This window comes from Ictidomys tridecemlineatus, chromosome 7 (genome assembly GCF_052094955.1).
Source record: "Ictidomys tridecemlineatus isolate mIctTri1 chromosome 7, mIctTri1.hap1, whole genome shotgun sequence".
Taxonomy (NCBI): Eukaryota; Metazoa; Chordata; class Mammalia; order Rodentia; family Sciuridae; genus Ictidomys; species Ictidomys tridecemlineatus.
Window position 1 is genome coordinate 9,735,302 of NC_135483.1, and position 21,309 is coordinate 9,756,610.

The 21,309-nt window shown below is 33.4% G+C and overlaps 1 protein-coding gene across 8 annotated transcripts in view; it reads right to left on the reverse strand.

Moving 5' to 3' along the window:
• Window positions 1-21,309, reverse strand: part of Efr3a (EFR3 homolog A) — a 90,949-nt gene that overhangs the window by 13,953 nt on the left and 55,687 nt on the right. For 6 of the 8 annotated variants that reach the window (XM_078016701.1, XM_078016702.1, XM_021724088.3 and 3 more), the window contains exons 11-19: window positions 18,682-18,796; window positions 17,879-17,911; window positions 10,266-10,317; window positions 8,423-8,595; window positions 7,942-8,017; window positions 3,883-4,044; window positions 3,115-3,246; window positions 1,965-2,032; window positions 859-986 (exon numbers count right to left, since the gene is read on the reverse strand). In XM_078016701.1, coding sequence (XP_077872827.1) covers window positions 859-986; window positions 1,965-2,032; window positions 3,115-3,246; window positions 3,883-4,044; window positions 7,942-8,017; window positions 8,423-8,595; window positions 10,266-10,317; window positions 17,879-17,911; window positions 18,682-18,796 — 939 coding nt within the window. The remainder of the gene's footprint in view (window positions 1-858; window positions 987-1,964; window positions 2,033-3,114; window positions 3,247-3,882; window positions 4,045-7,941; window positions 8,018-8,422; window positions 8,596-10,265; window positions 10,318-17,878; window positions 17,912-18,681; window positions 18,797-21,309) is intronic. The other 2 variants (XM_005316147.5, XM_021724096.3) reach the window with 1 other exon arrangement.

Sequence of the window (21,309 nt, forward strand, 5' to 3'; positions counted from 1 at the left end):
TTTTTATTCCCCCCATGGAATTTATGAGAAACAATCTTTTATACTACAAATTTTAAAAGAAAATGCAAAAGCATTAACACTTCCAACTACTATAAACTATCACTGTAAGAAATGTGTATATTTTGGACCCATGTTATGGAAAAGACCAGCATTTACAAAGACTATACTACTTTTAGTAATTAATCTAAAAAATTATCTAACTGAAATCAAATAGTTCTCTTATAGAACAAAGTTATTCCCAAAGGATAAACTAGTTCTTCCACAAAATTTAACATTCATATAATCATTAGAGTATAAGAAACTCTGATTTATTTTTTAAAGAAAAACTTGAAATCAAGACACCATTTAGTTTTGTCTTCAATCACAATTGCATTATTTCAGGTGAAGGAAAGAACAGAAGGAAGTGTACAGACAGAAGAAATGTAAAAAGTTTGTACATTTCTTTACATAGGAGTCTATACTTTTTCAAAGAACAAACATTTCCTAATTCATTAAGCTCAATAATCACAAATCACTTAATTAAACAATTCCTACAAATCACTAAAGTAATTTCTGTGTTAGATATAATTATGTTTAATGAAGAAAAGATTTCATTTTGCTTTTCTGTTTTAAAGGATAACATTAGACATAATAATCCATGAATGTAATTTCAAGAAAAATAAATCATTAAGCACTTGATTTGCTTAAAATCATATCTACATCTGTAGAGATTTACCAAAGGTTTTCAAAAGTAAAACAGTTGAAAAAATCTGGGCTACATAGTGGGTGTACATACCAAGAATTACTTTTCCTTTCTAATTGTATAATGAAAAAATTGAAACATAATCACTAAAAGAGCTGTAGTTTTCATCCTCTTACCTGTTACTTGGGGTACATATGGTACTGACAACCTCTCAACACTATATCCACTTCCACCCAGTGACTCTGCAATCTTATTGGTCAGAAAGTACAGATTTTTGTCATGCTTCTCTAAAGATTTTGGAAGTCTGTTCAGGTTAATAAAAACAATAATTAATCAGTATTACTTAATTCTGAGCAAAGGTAAGTAAATAAACAAAATACTGCAAAGCAAAAGCCTCATTATTCTAAGATAAACATAAATTAACCTACAATTAATAACAGAAACATCAATATGCTATAGGTCATTAATCTGCACTCTCTAAAATCACTTGGCATGTGGTCCCATCCTAGCCACACTGTTAGTATTCTTCTCCCAGTAATGCTCCAATAGTGAATTCAACCTTATGTTACTGGGCTGATATCCAAACACTAAGTAATAAAGAACATTAAATTCAGTTTTGACTTTCGTGCTAATTAAAAATCTGCTGAGAGGAAAACTAAAAATGCATCTCACTGATCACTAATGAGAATCCCCAGCCAGCTAAGAGACAAAAACACCTGCACAACCACTTGAGGTCTGGTTTTCCTTTCACAGGGCCAGTAGTATCACAGGCTGATGTTTTTGATACAACATGCTCTCAGAGCCCAAGATCTTGAATCGGATATAAGTGTATTATTATTATTCATACATTTTTTTTTCCTCTGGAGAGCAAGGAAGAATAAAGGGTATAACATTTCCTTAATAGCCTCTGCCCCACAAGTTTATGAGTATACTTATCTATCACTGAAAGTCAAGATATCATAATCTCTTAATAGAATGCTCATTATGTATGAAAGCATCTAAAAATGCTGTAGTTAAGAGAGAGATCCCCACATTTTAAAGAGCAAGACAGATCATTTTTTCTTCATTTTTTTCAAGCTTGGCTCCATGCATGCATGAGTCTACATTTACAAAATGCAAAAATTCTACAACAAGGGAAGAAGTCAGATGAATTAAATGATGGAAACCCAAAGTGATGATTGTGAAACACTAGAAAATTTTTATGACATTAATTTACTCCCTTATAATCACTGATTGTTTTTTTCTAATAAGCCTTTCCATAAAATATACTGAATGAACGTACAGGCACTTATCTCTGAAAATATGCTCTGGTAGAAAATAAGGGGCTTCCATAGTTCGAATTTCAATAACCTGAAAAATATCCAAAAACAAGACAAAACAAAACTCAAGGTTTTAGGACCTTGGCTAGGACAATCTGAAAAACAACTAAAAAACTCAAAATAAAACCTTTAAACATTTATGTAAAATATCACTTTATTTTGAATTCAAGCTAGGTTTAGAGTCCAGATATATAATTCATCTTGTTTACACATTTATTATTTAAAAATTCAGCAAATAAACTTATGAAAATATTAAATGAAGTAAAAAAAAATAATGATACATTATACTTCCTTAAAGCTACCTTAAAATGACTCATTTGGTAAACCCTTTATGAACCACCATCTTCTACCTTCTGTGCACTTCTTGCAGCCTGTCATGAGATCTCAAAGCACGTGTGAGGTCTTGCTCCTCAAAGGATCTGAGAGCAACTTAAAGGGAGTCCTCTGCTTTCATAATATTTGTGAAATATTATTTGTGCTTTCATAATATCTCCAAAGGTGGGCATTCAACAGTCACATGTTTTTTTAACATAAGATTGAGTTTTCTTGGAATGCATTAAAAACCTATATTATAATAAGGATTGAAAGACATGCTTCCAATTTCATAAAAATGAGGTTCTCTCTGACAAATGTCTTTACAAGTGGTCTTTCTCAGGTAAGTCACAGGCTCTGAGATATATATTAATTCATGTGAGTTACTCAGGAGTTTTTGCTGAGAAAAATAAAGTTATTGCTGGAAAAAAGCTAAGCATACTTGAAAGACAACAATATTCAAAGAGGTACATTAATCATTCAACTTTTGGAATTTGTCCAGTATAAAATAATAATAGCAATAAAATAAAAAATAATATAACTTAAGAACATTTAGATAAAGATTCATAATGGCTCAAAGAAAAAAAAAGTACAGAATAAGATATCACAGAAGAAAAGCATGTATTCTATTCAACCACATTAAAAAAATTCTAATAAAACAATAGCTGCAGTGTTAGTTTCAGTTTTGATTTACAGGATTATCGTAATAATTTGATATATAATCATCAAAGTTAAAAATAATTATCACTTAAAATAAAATAAATCATTTGTGTTCAACCTCAAGTTTATCATTTACCTTACCTTGCTAACATGCTGGCAAAATGCAGGAACAGCTATCATCTGACTTACAAAGTTGAGATATGCTGCAACCAGTGCCATGATCCCGCAACGATGAAACATGGGCAAATTATCTTCGTTGATAATTGCACTATCCTTTTAATAAAAAACAAATACATCTGACAGGTTAAGAACTCCATCAACATTTTCTCTATAATTATACTGGAATAGTGCAAGCAGTTTGAAATGATAAAAAAAAGTCAACTTTTTAGAATTTATTTTTAAAAAGAATTCTGAAAGGAGAACAAATGCCTATCTATAGCAGAGTTAAAATTTTCAACTTATTAAATGTTTTTCCTTAGGAAAACCTTTCCTATTTATACACACATATAAATACACACACACACACACACACACACACACACACACACACAGAGTGCCCAAGCGTACAACATTGCATACTGTCCTTTTATTACACAGTACACATCCCAATTAAACAATGTTGTATATAATTATAATTTAATGACTATTTTCTCTTTTAAATTGAAAGTATGGGTAAAAGGCTGTGTTTACCTGTTTCATCACAGTATTCAAGGCCTCGATATTTAGCAGTCAATATTCATTTATTAAAAGAACAAATGAATGTAATCATAATCTTGAGAACTTAAAATTTACAACAAAACATTACTCTATCAAAATTAATGTTCTCGAATAAAAAAGGCAACAACTCTTTAGAGATAACATTGGCTTCATTTAAAAAGATCTCTCCAGTAAAAGATTAACAAAGCACACCTGTAGAGCAATGGCCAATCGAATGAGATCAATAACCACTTCTTCATTGGCCAATTCAATAGTGATAAGAGCAAGAGAAGTATAAAGTAGCTCATAGTTTTTCTGGACATTGTCTTCCTCTTTACAGCCTAAGTATATGTGCCTATATAGCTGCTGTCCATTCTGAAAGACAAGAAAAAGATAATTTTGCTTAAGATGTAATAAGAGCAGATTTCACATGCAAATAACCTTCTACAAAGTAATTAATCTTATTTTATACCCTAATGTGAAATTTTCATCAAACCAAATAGTCAAATTGTATTGCAATGATTAATATCACAAATATACATTCTACAACTACAAACTAAGATTAAAATTGAAAATAAATCTTATGAAAAAATATGAAGAAACAGTTCTACAGTAAATAATAAAAATTCTTTTAGTAATTATTTGGGGGGAAAAGCAAATTATGGATTGATTTGAGGAAAATGTGAAATGAATAGCAGAATTCTGGGAGATACCAGTGCAACACAGCATTGGTAATAATAAAGCACATTTTGACGAGGGGAAAGGACTCTGGCTTTCTTGCTTTGAGAACAATCCCATGCTGTGGCATAGGGGCTCTTCAGGAAATAGCATGTAGGTGCTCCTATACTTTGGAATCAATCTCCAAAGATGAGTCTAAAGCCTATTTATATGAGGAGGTTGCAGTAACTCCCCAGCTATTACACAGAGATGACTCACCTAATCCAGACCTACGTATGTTGATTAAAATATTATCCTAAATATGTCACTAAAAGACATAAAAGCCATTCCTATCTAAACTATTCCTGGGATAGATGTAACTTCCAAGTGAGAGCTAAAAGAAATATGAGGGTGTTTCCCATTTCCAGTCACTGTGTGGTAAATTAGGTTCACTTGGGGATCTAGCCCTCAAACCTAACTGTAAGCCAGAACACAGGAAAAATGGAATGGCCACCATGTTTCTGTCTCCCCTGGTATGATGGAACTGGCCAGTGGCCCATCAGTGTTTCTAAAGTATATGGTTCCCCAGGTGACTGTAATACGTGGACAGTGCTAAGAACACTAGAGGCTACTCTCCCATGTGCAATGACTACAGCTCCAGCCTCTTTCTCAAGGGATTTGTCAGATTGATAATTTGGGATGACCTGCTGAGCAAGAACAACACAGACTCTTCTGGAGTCAGCCTGCCTGTCAGGCAATGCTCCGATCTGTTCTTTAACTTACACTAAGGTCCCATTCTGGTAGCAAGGTCTGTTTTTTTTCCAGCTTTGACAGTCACTGACTATGTAAGTCTGTTTAATTTGGGTACAGTGTTTGATACATCTTTCTGGGGTTCCAAAAATGCAGCTGTGCTCAAGCATCCCACTAGAATCCTTTATTCTGAAGTTGGTATTAGGTTTTAACCTTTCTCAATCCTTAGTTTCTGTTTTTTTCTCAAATGGTTCAATACTTGGGTGGAAAAGAGGGTCTAATGTGGTAGACTCTCTAAATTCTAAGATTGCTCTTGAAACCTATGGTTCCTAAACATCATTCACAAATATTACAGCAGTGTTTACATTCATGGCAGTTCAGGTCTCAGGTCTCAGGTCTCCTAAGTAATTCAATTTTTTTTTAATCATCTACTACATGACCACCATATAAGATAAAAATAAGATTTGGCAATATGTACTATAAAAATATATTCTAATTAGGTGTAATGACTTCATGAAGTGGATTGGCATTATCTAGTGAGTCTGAAGAATGCATAATCTACTACTTAGGAATTCCTCTCATACAGACCTTAAAAAAATGAGAATTATATACAGCATACTACACACACTGCCATGTTTACAAATTATAACACCCCAAATGGAAACAGTTCAAATGTCCGCCAACAAAAGAACAGATATCTTCTGTATTTGTATCAAAAACACTACTAAAGCTATATACTTGGATAGAGCAAAATGAAAAAAAAAAAACCCTACACATTAAAGAATATACAATATACTGCTCCTTTCACACAAAATACAAAAACAGATAAAACTCAATAATAATTGTCTAAAACATCAAAGCAGGGATAGACTTATGAAGACAAGAAATGTGGGATACTTTTGTTTAAACTTGTTCACTTGAAAATAATTAAAATAATGGCTATATTTTATAATTAATAATAAATTGTTCCTTTTCCTACATTAACAAAAAGAGCTTTCACAGGGCAAGGAGCTATATGGTGAGTTCACAGTGGGAGTCTCAGTGGGAGCAGCTGTTTTCTCTAAAAGCTTCACAAGGAGATGAGACAACAACATTCCCTGATGTAAACTGTAAGGGACCTGTCCTGGGACCAACTTTCAAACAGATTCAATGTCTAAGATGTCTGAGACCTGTCCTGGGACCATCTTTCAAATAGATTCACTGTCTAAGATGTCCCTAAAACATGCAGATGGACAGGTTTTAGGCTGGGTGGGGACCAGCAAAACATGCCTGAACACATTGTGCTGCTCTGTGGTGCACTGCATGTGGTAAACGGAAAGATGCTCTTACAGAGGGGCATTTTCCTATCCTGTGGCTTTAGAATCACATTGTTTTTCTTTGGATTGTTGCAGAAATTTTACCAAGTAAAATTTCATTTGAAAATCAAACGTTTTTACAAATAAAATGAGTAAGAAAATCAATGAAAAAGGATACCAAACTATGAAAATAAAAATTTTATAAAGAAAGAAATGTGAAGAGATTACATCTAAAGAAAAAGATTGCATTAGGAATGGTTTACACTAATGGTAACAAATGCTTAGCCAGTAAGTTATTTGTGTTATAAAACACAGGGATAATTGAATCTGAAAACAGGTTAAGCATTCAAAATTTAACACAGTTAAATCATAGCCCTTCAAAATTAGTTGAGAAGCACAATTAATCACAGAGAGGTATTAGTTCTATGTTGTCATAACAGATAAGACAAAATCCAGACTTGATTTTCAGGATTGTTTAAGGTTGTCATATTAAAGCATAAACTGAGCTTTCAAAATTCATTATATTAGTCATGATTACAAGTTCCTCAGTTATGTGAAACAATTTCTTTTATTAGCTGAGTCACATAAAGATATATGTTTTTAAGAAGTAGAAAGGAGTTAAATGTCTCAGTCTTGTTCTAGTTTTTAAGTCCATAGTACAGCCAAACTTAAAGAATTAATTTTATTCAAAGGATGAGACTGATTTAAGAAGTGATATTTTATAAATTACTTTTCCAATGAAGTTTTAAACTATGAAGGTATTAACTTGACACATAACAATCAAAAGTACTGATAGGGCCAGTAACATTAAGGATGATGGCAGAGAGAAAGAACAGTCTACTAAAGAGGCAAAGGAGCACACGGATTAGATTGGTCTTTGCAAGTGTCTCCCATCTCTGCACCTCTAAACACAAGGCCCTCTTACTCACTAAGATCAGAGGCATCTGTGTGCATCTCTCAACGTGAAGCTCAGTGTCAGCCAAATATTAGGTGACCAAGCTCTGGATAACTAGTAACTATGTAGAGAGCTTTCTCAAAACACTAAATGACCTTGGCATCATTTTCTAAATTTGGACATTTCTAACAGACATACAGAATTTATTTTTTCATCATAGAAATCTAGCCAGATAAGACTTATTAAGGGCAGAGACCCTACCTAACTCATCTTTATATCTCAAATGCTGTGTAGAATACAATCTAACAAATAGTAAGCATTCATTATAGTTATTCATTCAATGAAGATAGCCATTTTCAAAAACTTGAAGCTCTTTATAAAAGAGCCACTAAAAGTGGGTTCATGTGTGTGTGTTTTGGGTAGGGGAGAACAGGGCAGTAATTTCTCTCAAAATAATGTTGAAGCAGCCTAACAACCCACAGTTCACACACAGGCTAGAAGAGACACTGCAGGACTGCTAGGGCCATGGAAGGAGGCTGAAGTTGAAGCATGAGGTCTTTAAACTCTAAGTTCAGGGGGTTCATTTTAAGGTAAGAAATCAACTAAAAAAAAAAGCTAACAATTCAAATGACTATAACTTATAGCACACATTTTATTTTTAGAAGATGATCTTACCTTTTTCATGAAACTTGTGTCTTGTCTACAAATTTTTTCTCTTTTTATCTTTAGGTCAGCTACATCTGGTATTATTCTAGAGACAATGTATTATTTTTAATTAACAGTACATTTGGTTACAATATCATGTCTTACATGGAAAACTATATTTAAGCTCAGGAATATGAACTATATAATACTCATTTCAATAAGCATTTTAAATATGCCTATCTGAAATGATACTACTGAATTATGAAGTTTAATTAAGAAATACATAATCTTGACTGCTTGTCATTGCTAAATTTAAAGCAAAACTACAAAGTAAAAATAAAATCCACTTAACTGGACATGGCTAGTAGATGAGAACTCTGAAAAGTATATTAAAATCCACACCAATTTAAAAAACTGAAAATTCTACATTAAAAAAAATCACACAACACTTAAGTAACATATTAATTCAGAGTAAAAGCATTATGTAGCTCATTTCAACATGACACATCACCTGATCCCTCGAAGCTTTGCCCTATTGTCATGGCGATCCATGAGATTGTGCATTACTTCCAAGACTAACTGCCTCAGTTCATAATCTTCCATGAGAGATGGTGATAACAAAGGATCCAGAAATGACCCTGGCAGTGCAGTAACAATCGTCTTGGCTTTGTAACCAGAGGTTACCTATTCATAGAGAAGAAAATAAAAAAATGAAAAATATTTGTCAAGAATCTTTCTTTGGTAAAGTTCTCACATTATTTTCTAAAATCATACATTTAGGGAAATAGAAAGTATGGATATAAGCCTAAAGGAAAGATATAAAGAAAGTTTATAAGGTGATGAAGGATTTTACTGAATGTACAAAAACATCTTTCATAAGAATAAAATAACAATTAATTTACCATTTGCTAGGCACAATTCTAAGCATTAAATACGTATTAACTTTGTCTTCACCACATCCCTGTAAGATAGGCTCAATATACCTCGATCTTATAAAAGGAATTTAAAGTTAAGAATATACAGAATACATAGTCAGTACAAAACAGATGAATATTAGGAGACCAGGTGGCAAATAGTAAAGACAAGAACTGCAAATTTTAAATTTAAGTTTGTCAATTATTTTTTTATTTTAAATAAAGAAGTTGGTTATATATAATATCCACCCCCTCTGAAAAGCTATACTTCATTAGTTACATGATTTGATGTTTATGAGAGCATCAATATCTTCTAAAGCATAATTACCTGTGGAATTTGTTTAATATAAAGGTCTCAGAAACAAATAAAATTTCAGGTGGATAATTTCAACTTATTTTCAGGATTTTAAGCATATATGGAACATTTAACATTTGTATTTGGGCACTTATTAATGAGGTGAAGTTGACTTTATTAATTAGTAGGGAAATCAATAGGACAATTTTCTTCCTATCTAGAAAAATTAAAAATACTCCATGCCTCACACCACTTATCTAAACATGACAAGACAAATTTCAAATATTTTTGAAAAAATGCTAAAACAAATGAGTTTATATCATCAGAATAGGCAAAGAGTTCTTAAACCAGACAAAAATAAAAGGGGCAAAACCCATAGAAAAGAACTGATAATCTAGCTATATTACAATTTAAAACTTCTGCAAGCCAAACAACAAGAAATTAAAAATGAAACAGGAAGATATTTCATACGTATCCTAGATGTGTGATATTTTCTTTAAAAATGGGGCCTTGATTTCTAGAATAAATTTGAAGGATAGTATTTGGAAGGACACACATTTCAAACAACCAGTACCTACTATATCCATGGCATTATGCTAGGTGCACGTAAATCAAACATGAGTGCAACTGCTATAAAGTAACCACAACATCTCCCATTTGGGGTATATATTTCCTTTTCGGCTATCTACAGCCACTCCAAATTTCAAATGACAAATTGTCATTTTTATGATTTGCTTTCCCAACAAGAAGAAAATGTTTGGACAGTATGTAGAAAATAGCACAATATGTAAAAGGAACTTGGGGTTTCCAAGTCCAGGATCTACCTTTTAGCTCACTGACCGCAGTGAACCTCAAGTCCTTCCACACAAAGTTCTTAGCCTAGGCAACTCCATCTGTGAAACAGCAAGAGTTCTGCCCACTTTGATTCATCAGAATGAAGGTCAAAGAAAATAATAGAAGAATATCAGTGCAAAGCACAGAATTTTAAAAAATGAAGAGCTTAATATTTAGGTACACAAACCACACCAAAAAATAGTCACATTTTCTTATTAAATAAGAAATCACACAATGTAAAATTATTCCTTTAATCTTTCCCAGGTTTTGAGGTTTAAGTGTGTGTCCTTCACCTGCATGAAGCACCTTACCATAAGCAAAGATCTCAGCAACATTATCTGAATTCGTCTGGTTCCCAAATCCCTAAAATATACAAAATGCTTGTATCATTAATGCTAATTAATATTCACATTACTTCATTTCCTTTAGTATATTTCACAATTCTAAACTTCACTCTTATAAGCTAACTAGATTTTATTTTTATAATAGCTTTAAGTTGAGTCTCACTTTATGTACTAAAATACATTTCATATGAATTAAAACAATTATATGTAAAAAAATTTAAAAAAATAGGTTAACTGGCTCTCAAAGGAAACAAGTTCATGCGCATGTGATGAAAATTAAATCATATGAGTACACAATTAGGTGAACCCAATGGTACTGAAAAATCACATATAAACCCCAAATTATCCCACAAATATAAATTATGATTACATGTTAATGAAAAAAAAATTAAAAGTGTTTTAGGAGATACAAATGCTAACGAAGTATCTTTTTGAGCATTACACAAGTGTATAAATCACCACATTACCCCATGAATATGTTCAAATACTTTTGAAAGAAAATTATATTTCCTTATTTGATTCATATTTCTTTGACCATAAATTAATAACCCTTTTGCTATTTGCTAATTCTCTTTTAAATTATTTGCTCTTACCTGTTTATTATTTAAGAAACTATCATATTCATCTACCATATTTATAGTAAATATTTTCTCCAATTTATACTCTTTTATAAATTTGAGGAGATAACTACATTGAAACCTGTGGCTACAGGTGTGTAATCCCCTAGCCTTCCCTCTCCACACATCGGGGAAACCTTAAGGGCCCCTCCCAGCTCTCCCATGAGCGCGATAGCCAGACAGAGGGAATCAGAAGTGGCGCGGGACCCAGAGCGCGGAACTCCGGGCTATAGCTCCCACCAGTGCTGACAACTGAGGTCTCTTGCACCAGCTACCGGGGGCGTGGCTACCGGAGGGCAAGTAAAATTCGCTGAGGATTCTCAGCCCCAAGCTCTACAAACTTAGGATCTGAGGGAATATGTGTGCCTAGTCGTTCATAAAAACAGGGCTCCCGGGAGCAGCAGACCTGGCATGTAGCCAGTATTGTGGTGAGCGTCACCGGTGAGAGGGGCCTGGCTAGAGGAAAAGTGGGGAAGTGACTAGACACAAGAGGAGGCCCTAGGCACTCAGGATTGGAGACTCTCCCAGTCTGGGAGGAGGAGCTGCTGCACAGTGATTGGTTCCCGGGTGTTGACAGGAGAAGCTTGGCCTGGTGGGCACAGCTCCACCTACTGGAAGAGAAGTTAATCAAACTCTAAGACTGCATTTATTAGTTTTTTTTTTCTTTTTTATGATTTGGGTTTTTTTATTTTCATTTTTCTTTCTTGTTTTTTAAATTTTTAAATTTTTTTTAAATTTTTTTCTTCTAATTTTAATTTTTTTTTAAATATTTTTTTTCATTTTTTATTTCCTATTTTTTTTCGTCTTTTGTCTTTTCATTTCTTTTCAATTTTCTTATTCCCCCTTCCTTGAATTCTACCTGCTTATTCTCATTCTCTTTAGTGGTTTCTTCCCTTCCCTTCTAATACCTTTCCTCCCAAGCATCAAATAAATTTATAGGAGTAAACAGTAACTCAGCAGTCAAACAGAACAACAAGTAACATGAGCAGCATGAAAAAGCAAGGAAGAAAAGGAATACAAACAATGCAGGACAGCCGAAATATTCAGGAGGACCTAGAATCATCAGAAAAATGGTCATATAAAGAACTCAAGGAATACCTTAGACAGATGGAATGGAACCTTAAAGAGGATATGAGACAGCAAATTCAAACAGTGAAAGAACACATTGAAAACGAATTACATAAACAGATAAAAGAAGAAGTTAAGCATCTTTATCAGGAGATAGGGATTATAAAAAAATCAAACAATAATCCTAGAAATGAAGGAAACTATAAACCAAATTAAAAACTCAAATGAGAGTACCACTAACAGAGTGGAGCAAGTAGAAGCCAGAACGTCAGATAATGAAGACAAAATATATCATCTTGAAAAGAGTCTAGCCAACTCAGAAAGGCAGGTAAAAAAATCACGAGAAAAACATCCAAGAGATATAGGATAACATAAAAAAACCAAACTGAAGAGTCATTGGGATAGAGGAAGGTATAGAGATTCAAACCAAGGGAATGAGTAACCTGCTGAATGAAATAATTACAGAAAACTTTCCAGAAATAAAAAAGGAAACGGATATACAAATTGTAGATGCATACAGGACACCGAGCATACAAAATCACAGTAGACCAACGCCAAGACACATTGTTATGAAGATATCCAATATACAGAACAAAGAGAAAATATTAAAAGCTACAAGAGAAAGGAGGCAGATTACATTCAGGGGTAAACTAATAAGGTTAACAACGTATTTTTCATCACAGACGCTAAAAGCAAGAAGGTCATGGAACAATGTATTTCAAACACTGAAAGACAATGGATGCCAACCAAGAATTCTGTATCCAGTAAAATTAAGCTTCAGGTATGACAACGAAATAAAAATCTTTCATGATAAACAAAAGTTAAAAGAATATGCAGCCAGAAAACCAGCATTGCAAAGCATCTTGAGCAAAACACTACACGAGGAAGAAATGAAAAACAATAATCAAAACCATCAGTGGGAAGTGCCTTGGTAAAGACAGAGGGCGGGGGAAAGATAATCATAGAGAAACAAACTAAATTTTAAAAAAAAGGATAAATAATCAAACGTGGCTGGAAGTACAAACCATATATCAATAGTAACTCTAAATGTTAATGGCTTAAACTCTCCAATAAAGCGACATAGGCTAGTATCATGGATTAAAAAAACAAATCCAACAATATGCTGCCTCCAGGAGACACATCTGATTGGAAAAGACATACACAGGCTGAAGGTGAAAGGATGGGAAAAAATATACCACGCACACGGTCCTCGTAAGCAAGCAGGGGTGGCCATCCTCATATCGAATAAAATCGACTTCAAGACTAAGTTAATCAAAAGGGATAAGGAAGGACATTATATACTGTTAAAAGGAACCATTCACCAACAGGACATAACAATTATCAATATTTATGCACCAAATAATGGTGCTGCGACGTTCATAAAACAAATTCTCCTCAAGTTCAGGAATCAAATAGACCACAACACAATAATTATGGGTGACTTCAACACACCTCTCTCACCATTGGACAGATCCTCCAAACAAAAGTTGAATAAAGAAACTATAGAACTCAATACCACAATCAATAACCTAGACTTAACTGACATATATAGAATATATCAACCATCATCAAGTGGATATAATTTTTTCTCAGCAGCACATGGATCCTTCTCAAAAATAGACTATATATTATGCCATAGGGCAACCCTTAGTAAATATAAAGGGGTGGAGATAATACCATGCATCTTATCTGATCATAATGGAATGAAATCGAAAATCAATGATAAAAGAAGGAAGGAAAAATCCTACAACACATGGAAAATGAACAATATGTTACTGAATGATCAATGGGTTACAGAAGACATAAAGGAGGAAATCAAAAAATTCTTACAGATAAATGAAAATACAGACACAACATATCGGAATCTATGGGACACAATGAAAGCAGTTTTAAGAGGGAAATTCATCGCCTGGAGGTCATTCCTCAAAAAAAGAAAAAACCAACAAACAAATGAGCTCACACTTCATCTCAAAGCCCTAGAAAAGGAAGAGCAAAACAACAGCAAATGTAGCAGAAGGCAAGAAATAATTAAAATCAGAGCGGAAATCAATGAAATGGAAACAAAAGAAACTATTGAAAAAATTAACAAAACTAAAAGTTGGTTCTCCGAGAAAATAAATAAGATCAACAGACCTTTAGCCATGCTAACGAAGAGAAGAAGAGAGAGAACTCAAATTACTAACATACGGGATGAAAAAGGCAATATCACAACAGATGCTACAGAAATACAGAAGACAATTAGAAATTATTTTGAAAACCTATATTCCAATAAAATAGAAGATAGTGAAGACATCGATAAATTTCTTACGTCACATGATTTGCCCAGACTGAGTCAGGAGGATACACACAATTTGAACAGACCAATATCAATGGATGAAATTGAAGAAGCAATCAAAAGATTACCAACCAAGAAAAGCCCAGGACCGGATGGGTATACAGCGGAGTTTTACAAAACCTTTAAAAAAGAATTAATACCAATACTTTCCAAGTTATTTCAGGAAATAGAAAAAGAGGGAGCTCTTCCAAATTCATTCTATAAGGCCAACATCACCCTGATTCCGAAACCAGACAAAGACACCTCAAAGAAAGAAAACTACAGACCAATATCTCTAATGAACCTAGATGCAAAAATCCTCAATAAAATTCTGGCGAATCGAATACAAAAACACATCAAAAAAAATGTGCACCATGATCAAGTAGGATTCATCCCTGGGATGCAAGGATGGTTCAATATATGGAAATCAATAAATGTTATTCACCACATCAATAAACTTAAAGATAAGAACCATATGATCATCTCGATAGACGTAGAAAAAGCATTCGACAAAGTACAACATCCCTTTATGTTCAAAACATTAGAAAAACTAGGGATAACAGGAACTTACCTTGACATTGTAAAAGCTATCTATGCTAAGCCTCAGGCTAGCATCATTCTGAATGGAGAAAAATTGAAGGCATTCCCTCTAAAATCTGGAACAAGACAGGGATGCCCTCTATCACCACTTCTATTCAATATAGTTCTGGAAACACTGGCCAGAGCAATTTGACAGACGAAAGAAATTAAAGGCATAAAAATAGGAAAAGAAGAACTTAAATTATCACTATTTGCAGCTGACATGATTCTATACCTAGCAGACCCAAAAGGGTCTACAAAGAAACTATTAGAGCTAATAATTTAATTCAGCAAAGTGGCAGGATATAAAATCAACACGCATAAATCAAAGGCATGTCTGTATATCAGCGACAAAACTTCTGAAATGGAAATGAGGAAAAATACTCCATTCACAATATCCTCAAAAAAAAAAATACTTGGGAATCAACCTAACAAAAGAGATGAAACATTTATACAATGAAAACTACAGAACCTTAAAGAGAGAAGTAGAAGAAGACCTTAGAAGATGGAAAAATATACCCTGTTCATGGATAGGCAGAACTAACATTATCAAAATGGCGATATTATCAAAAGTTCTCTATAGGTTTAATGCAATGCCGATCAAAATCCCAATGGCATTTTTTGTAGAAATAGATAAAGCAATCATGAAATTCATATGGAAAAATAAAAGACCCAGAATAGCAAAAGCAATTCTAAGCAGGAAGTGTGAATCAGGTGGTATAGCGATACCAGATTTCAAACTATATTACAGAGCAATAGTGACAAAAACAGAATGGTACTGGTACCAAAACAGGCAGGTGGACCAATGGTATAGAATAGAGGACACAGAGACTAATCCACAAAGTTACAACTATCTTATATTTGATAAAGGGGCTAAAAGCATGCAATGGAGGAAGGATAGCATCTTCAACAAGTGGTGTTGGGAAAACTGGAAATCCATAAGCAACAAAATGAAACTGAATCCCTTTCTCTCGTCATGCACAAAGTTAACTCAAAATGGATCAAGGAGCTTGATATCAAATCAGAGACATGGCTTCTGATAGAAGAAAAAGTTGGCTCCGAACTACATATTGTGGGATCGGGCTCCAAATTCCTTAATAGGACAACCATAGCACAAGAGTTAATAACAAGAATCAACAAATGTAACTTACTTAAACTAAAAAGTTTTTTCTCAGCAAGAGAAACAATAGAGAGGTAAATAGGGAGCCTACATAATGGGAACAAATTTTTACTCCTCACACTTCAGATAGAGCCCTAATATCCAGAGTATACAAAGAACTCAAAAAATTAGACAATAAGATAACAAATAACCCAATCAACAAATGGGCCAAGGACCAGAACAGACACTTCTCAGAGGAGGACATACAATCAATCAACAAGTACATGAAAAAATGCTCACCATCTCTAGCAGTCAGAGAAACGCAAATCAAAACCACCCTAAGATACCATCTCACTCCAGTAAGATTGGCAGCCATTATGAAGTCAAACAACAACAAGTGCTGGCGAGGATGTAGGGCAAAGGGTACACTTGTACATTGCTGGTGGGACTGCAAATTGGTGCGGCCAATTTGGAAAACAGTATGAAGATTCCTGGGAAAGCTGGGAATGGAACCACCATTTGACCCAGCTATTGCCCTTCTCGGACTATTCCCTGAAGACCTTAAAAGAGCGTACTACAGGGATACTGCCACATCGATGTTCATAGCAGCACAATTCACAATAGCTAGACTGTGGAACCAACCCAGATGCTCTTCAATAGATGAATGGATAAAAAAAATGTGGCATCTATACACAATGGAGTACTACGCAGCACTAAAAAATGACAAAATCATAGAATCTGCAGGGAAATGGATAGCACTAGAGCAGATTATGCTCAGTGAAGCTAGCCAATCCCTAAAAAACAAATACCAAATGTCTTCTTTGATATAATGAGAGCAATTATGAACTGATCAGGGAGAAAGAGCAGGAAGAAAAGATTAACATTAAACAGAGACATGAGATGGGAGGGAAAGGGAGAGAAAAGGGAAATTGCATGGAAATAAAGGGAGACCCTCATTGCTATACAAAATTACATATAAGAGGTTGTGAGGGGAATGGGAAAATAAACAGGGAGAGAAATGAATTACAGTAGATGGGGTAGAGAGAGAAGATGTGAGGGAAGGGCGGGGGGATAGTAGGGGATAGGAAAGGTAGCAGAATACAACAGTTACTAATAGGGCATTATGTAAAATTGTGGATGTGTAACCGACGTGATTCTGCAATCTGCATTTGGGGTAAAAATTGGGAGTTCATAACCCACTTGAATCTAATGTATAAAATATGATATATCAAGAGCTTTGTAATGTTGTGAACAACCAATAAAAAATAAATAAAAATAAATATATAAATAAATTAAAAAAATAAGATAAAATAAAATTCATTTTATATAAAGTTGCAGTGCAAGCCATATTAACCCATGAACATTACCTTTAGAAAAGGATCATTATTTTATTTCTTGCTTAGGAGTATGGTAAGGTGTTAGCTTAAAAAAAAAGATTTTTGTACTTTCTATATGTTTATATGTTATAGTTCAAAATGTTTACTTGAGACCATCTAAATCTCTTGCTCTTTTTCCTTAGAGCACATTTGTGGTTACAACCAGAATAGCAACCTACTAAAATTAATAGTAGAAAATTCTAGAGTTAAATTTGTTTTATTAAAAAGTATTTTTTAAATCTTTTATGTGATTTAGTTTTACATGATTACTTCGATTCTAAATTCCCAAATGGAGGATATTGAGATATAATAGAGGAAAAATGACTTGGAGTATTAATTAAGGTAGGCAAAGTTATGATGTAGTAACAAACTTTCCTCCCCTCCACACATACTTCAGCCCTGCTCCCAAATTTCAATGGATTAAAATAATAAAAATTTATTTCTAACACTTATCACAGTCTAATTAGGTATTTGACAGGTGGCCTTCCACATTCAAGGATCTAGCCTCCTTCTATCTAATGACTCACATTTCCTCTAGCACCTCCAGTACCTCCTGGATCCTACAAAAAAGAATGGAGAAAGCATACTTGGCCCCAAGATGACATATACCTTCTAGTCATGTAATAAGAATTAGTAACCTGGTCTAGTAAAACACAATGGGCTGGGAAATGTAGTAAGTTATACTGAAGAAGAGCAAACATGTTTTGTGAGCTGCCAGATATCTGATACATATGAAACTAGAGTCAGATCATTGAGGTGTTTAGCAAGGAAATATAAATTTAAAAAAAATTATTTTAATTGTACCTATTCGTTGGGTCTAGGTTAATAATTTGATATATATATAGGGTATAATGATCAAATCAGGGTAGTTAACATTTCCATCTACCTAAACATTTAAAAAAACTCTTGATTAGCACTTAATGATATACATACTTACGAGGTACAGTATAATCATTTTCTTATTAAATTAAAAAAAAACAGTCACAAACTAAAGCTTAATAAGCATGCTATCAAATCACATGCTATAAAGTAAGGGAAGAAAATAGATCTTTAAAATCAATTTTGGTTTTATAGTTGCAGGAAGAAGTCAACATTCCTTACATACTGACAATTTTTAAAATTTTTACAGAAAACCTGAAGCTTTAGTTCATATATGGATGCATATACACAATGCCTAAGCTAATCAAGACTTTTATTTAGTTAATAAAGACATAGAAAATTGAAGCTGAAAAATAATTCTAAAGCCATATAAATGTTGACTTAATATTTTCTAGATCAAAGATGAAATGTAACTGGAGATTAAGTTAAAATTTACAGTCTAAGAACATACCCTAGTTGACTGATATCCAAAGTATGAGTGGACGTTCCAAACACAGGAACTTTCCCCATAATGAACATCATGATTTCTGACCTCTGATAATCTGGTAGGTTACTTCCAAAAAATCCTACAAAAATATTAAGATAAATGTTACAAATTACAAAGCTATTTTTTCTATATAATAAAGAATTATATTTTTAACCAAAGCTTTCTATATGTGATAAAACAATGGTTGTCTTAAAGCTAGATAACAATAAAGCTATTACAATTTCAGATGTCCAAAATCATGTCTAACACAAAGATATATATGATGGATTAATACTTCCATAAAATGATAAATACCTGAAAGTCTTTTATGTGTAATTAGTAGTGGCAAACATCAGTGAGTTTAAATGATAGGAGTGTTAGAAAAAAGGCAAAAAATGTTGACTAGTGTCTGATGAAACTTGTTCAAATACTGTGAGCCCCAATTCTTGTTCAATAGGCAAGTCCACAATTAGGCCACATTTTAGTAAAGAAGTTACTACTCTGGTTTTCCTAAGATTACCCAAACATTCAGTTACTACTCTGGTTTTCCTAGGATTACCAAAACATTCTAAAAAGTCATTAAAATGGGTCAGGTTTTACAGTTTAACCTTGTGAGTTATTTCAATGCCCATAATTTAACATGTTTAAAGAAATAAATATTTAGCTGATTTACTTGTAATTTTTTTTCAGGCACTCTTGGGTTTTGAGGATATTTTACATTTTTCTGATGTAGCTTTTGATGGTTTACTTCTTGGACATAAAAGATTTACAAGGTTTTTCAATTATTCACACTTCAAATTTTCTCATTTCTCTTAAGATCAGAACAGATATCAAATCATGGTTAGTTTTGTTCTTTTCTTAAAATTCAGCATAATCATTAAGAATAAATTGGTTCTTCAGTTTAACTCCTTAGCTTCTATTATTGCAATTAATAATATATTTATAAAAAGTCAAAGCATTCTATTCATCATTGTGAAAGGTCATCAATGAACTTGCTCCAGGTAAGCTGCTTTTTTTTTTTAAACTTTCCAGCCCCTTAAATATGATATACTCCTAATCACTGCAGCAAACTAGATTTTCTGTGCCCAACATGTCAATCATTACCATCTGACATAACATAGCCTGCACTTGTGTTTACTACAGCATCAGACTGATTATACCACTACTAGATACTTAAAAAGAGGTAAAAAGCACTGTTACACCTCCCTGCTTCCAGGTTCAACCTCATCCAGCTGAGGTTCAACCATCATTAATTTACGGTTGAACTTCAGCTTTTCAAAAAGTATGGAATGGTTTCCTCTAATTTAGTGGTTCCCAAATTTTGCTACCTATTAAAATTAACTGGGGAGCTTTTAAAATGCTAAAGTTCAGGTTATATACCAATTTAACTAAGTCAGAATATATAGGTGTGGGAGTCCAGGCATCTGTTATTTCTTTAAAATCCTAAGGTAATTGTAATGTAGAGCTAGGTTTAAAAACTAGTGCCTTAAGGGAAAAAGCTTCCTCTTCTTTTCCAAGAACAGGTTCAAAGGGTCCAGTATGTCTGTTAATTAGATACAGTAAGACTTAAAGAACTGACAAAAATCATAGTAAGATAAAAATTCAACTATTTCATGCTTTACAAGTTTTTTCTTTTGCCTTAAAATTGAGCAGGAACCTCCAATATGATCAAAAGTAAGGACAGAATCTTCAAAAACTTCTCACCCTGTTTGTGTTGGACTACTGAACAGGAATGTTAATGGGCCCAGAAAGAAAGAATAGAGCAAAGAGATTTGTTTTTGATTATTTTAATAGAAAGATGGGTTTGGCAAAGAGCCTCACCCAAAGTGCAAAAGTTACAAGAGTCCAGACCACGGTCCATTTGGGACAGACACATCCTAAGATTCAAGAGCTACCAGAATACTCACAAATTCTAAAGGAAAATATGAAGGAAATCAGAGGTGTGATTTTTTAAAAAGAAATTTTACTCACTGTTCAACATTGCCATTTCTTTTCTATGTTATTCTGAATGTGTTTTATCATAGAAATAATGAGTCTGCTATATATATTTTATAATACTTGAAAAACAATACATTATTCTAGGTGACAACACTAACATTAATTAGAAGTTACTAAAGCAATACATTAACTGATTAGATATATTATCTTAGAATATAAAATATAATATCCACTAAGATATGATATCTTAGTGGAGCCTAGAACTCAGCATCTAGCTTGTGGTGTCTAACACTATTCCCCATTTAAAAGGAATCATGGCTCCTTGGAAAAATACCAAACTGCAGGTCTGACACAGGAAATACAAAATTAGCTGGAGACAGCTTACCAAATAACACAGTACTCAAAAATTGGGAAGATGCTTAAAGAACAAAGAACACAGCCTAATGGGGCACCCATTGTCCAAACCTGGGATAATATCTGAGTACCAAAATCACTAAGTACCATAATAAATTATAAACATAAAATATCCATATAAATAATAAATTAATGCATTTCTACATACATACAAAGGTAAAAAAGGGGGCTCTTGCTTACACTAGAATATTGGAAGTGAGGGAGAGAGTGCTAAAGTTTCAATCCCAAATTTTGCAGCCATCATGATAAAACAGTAATCAC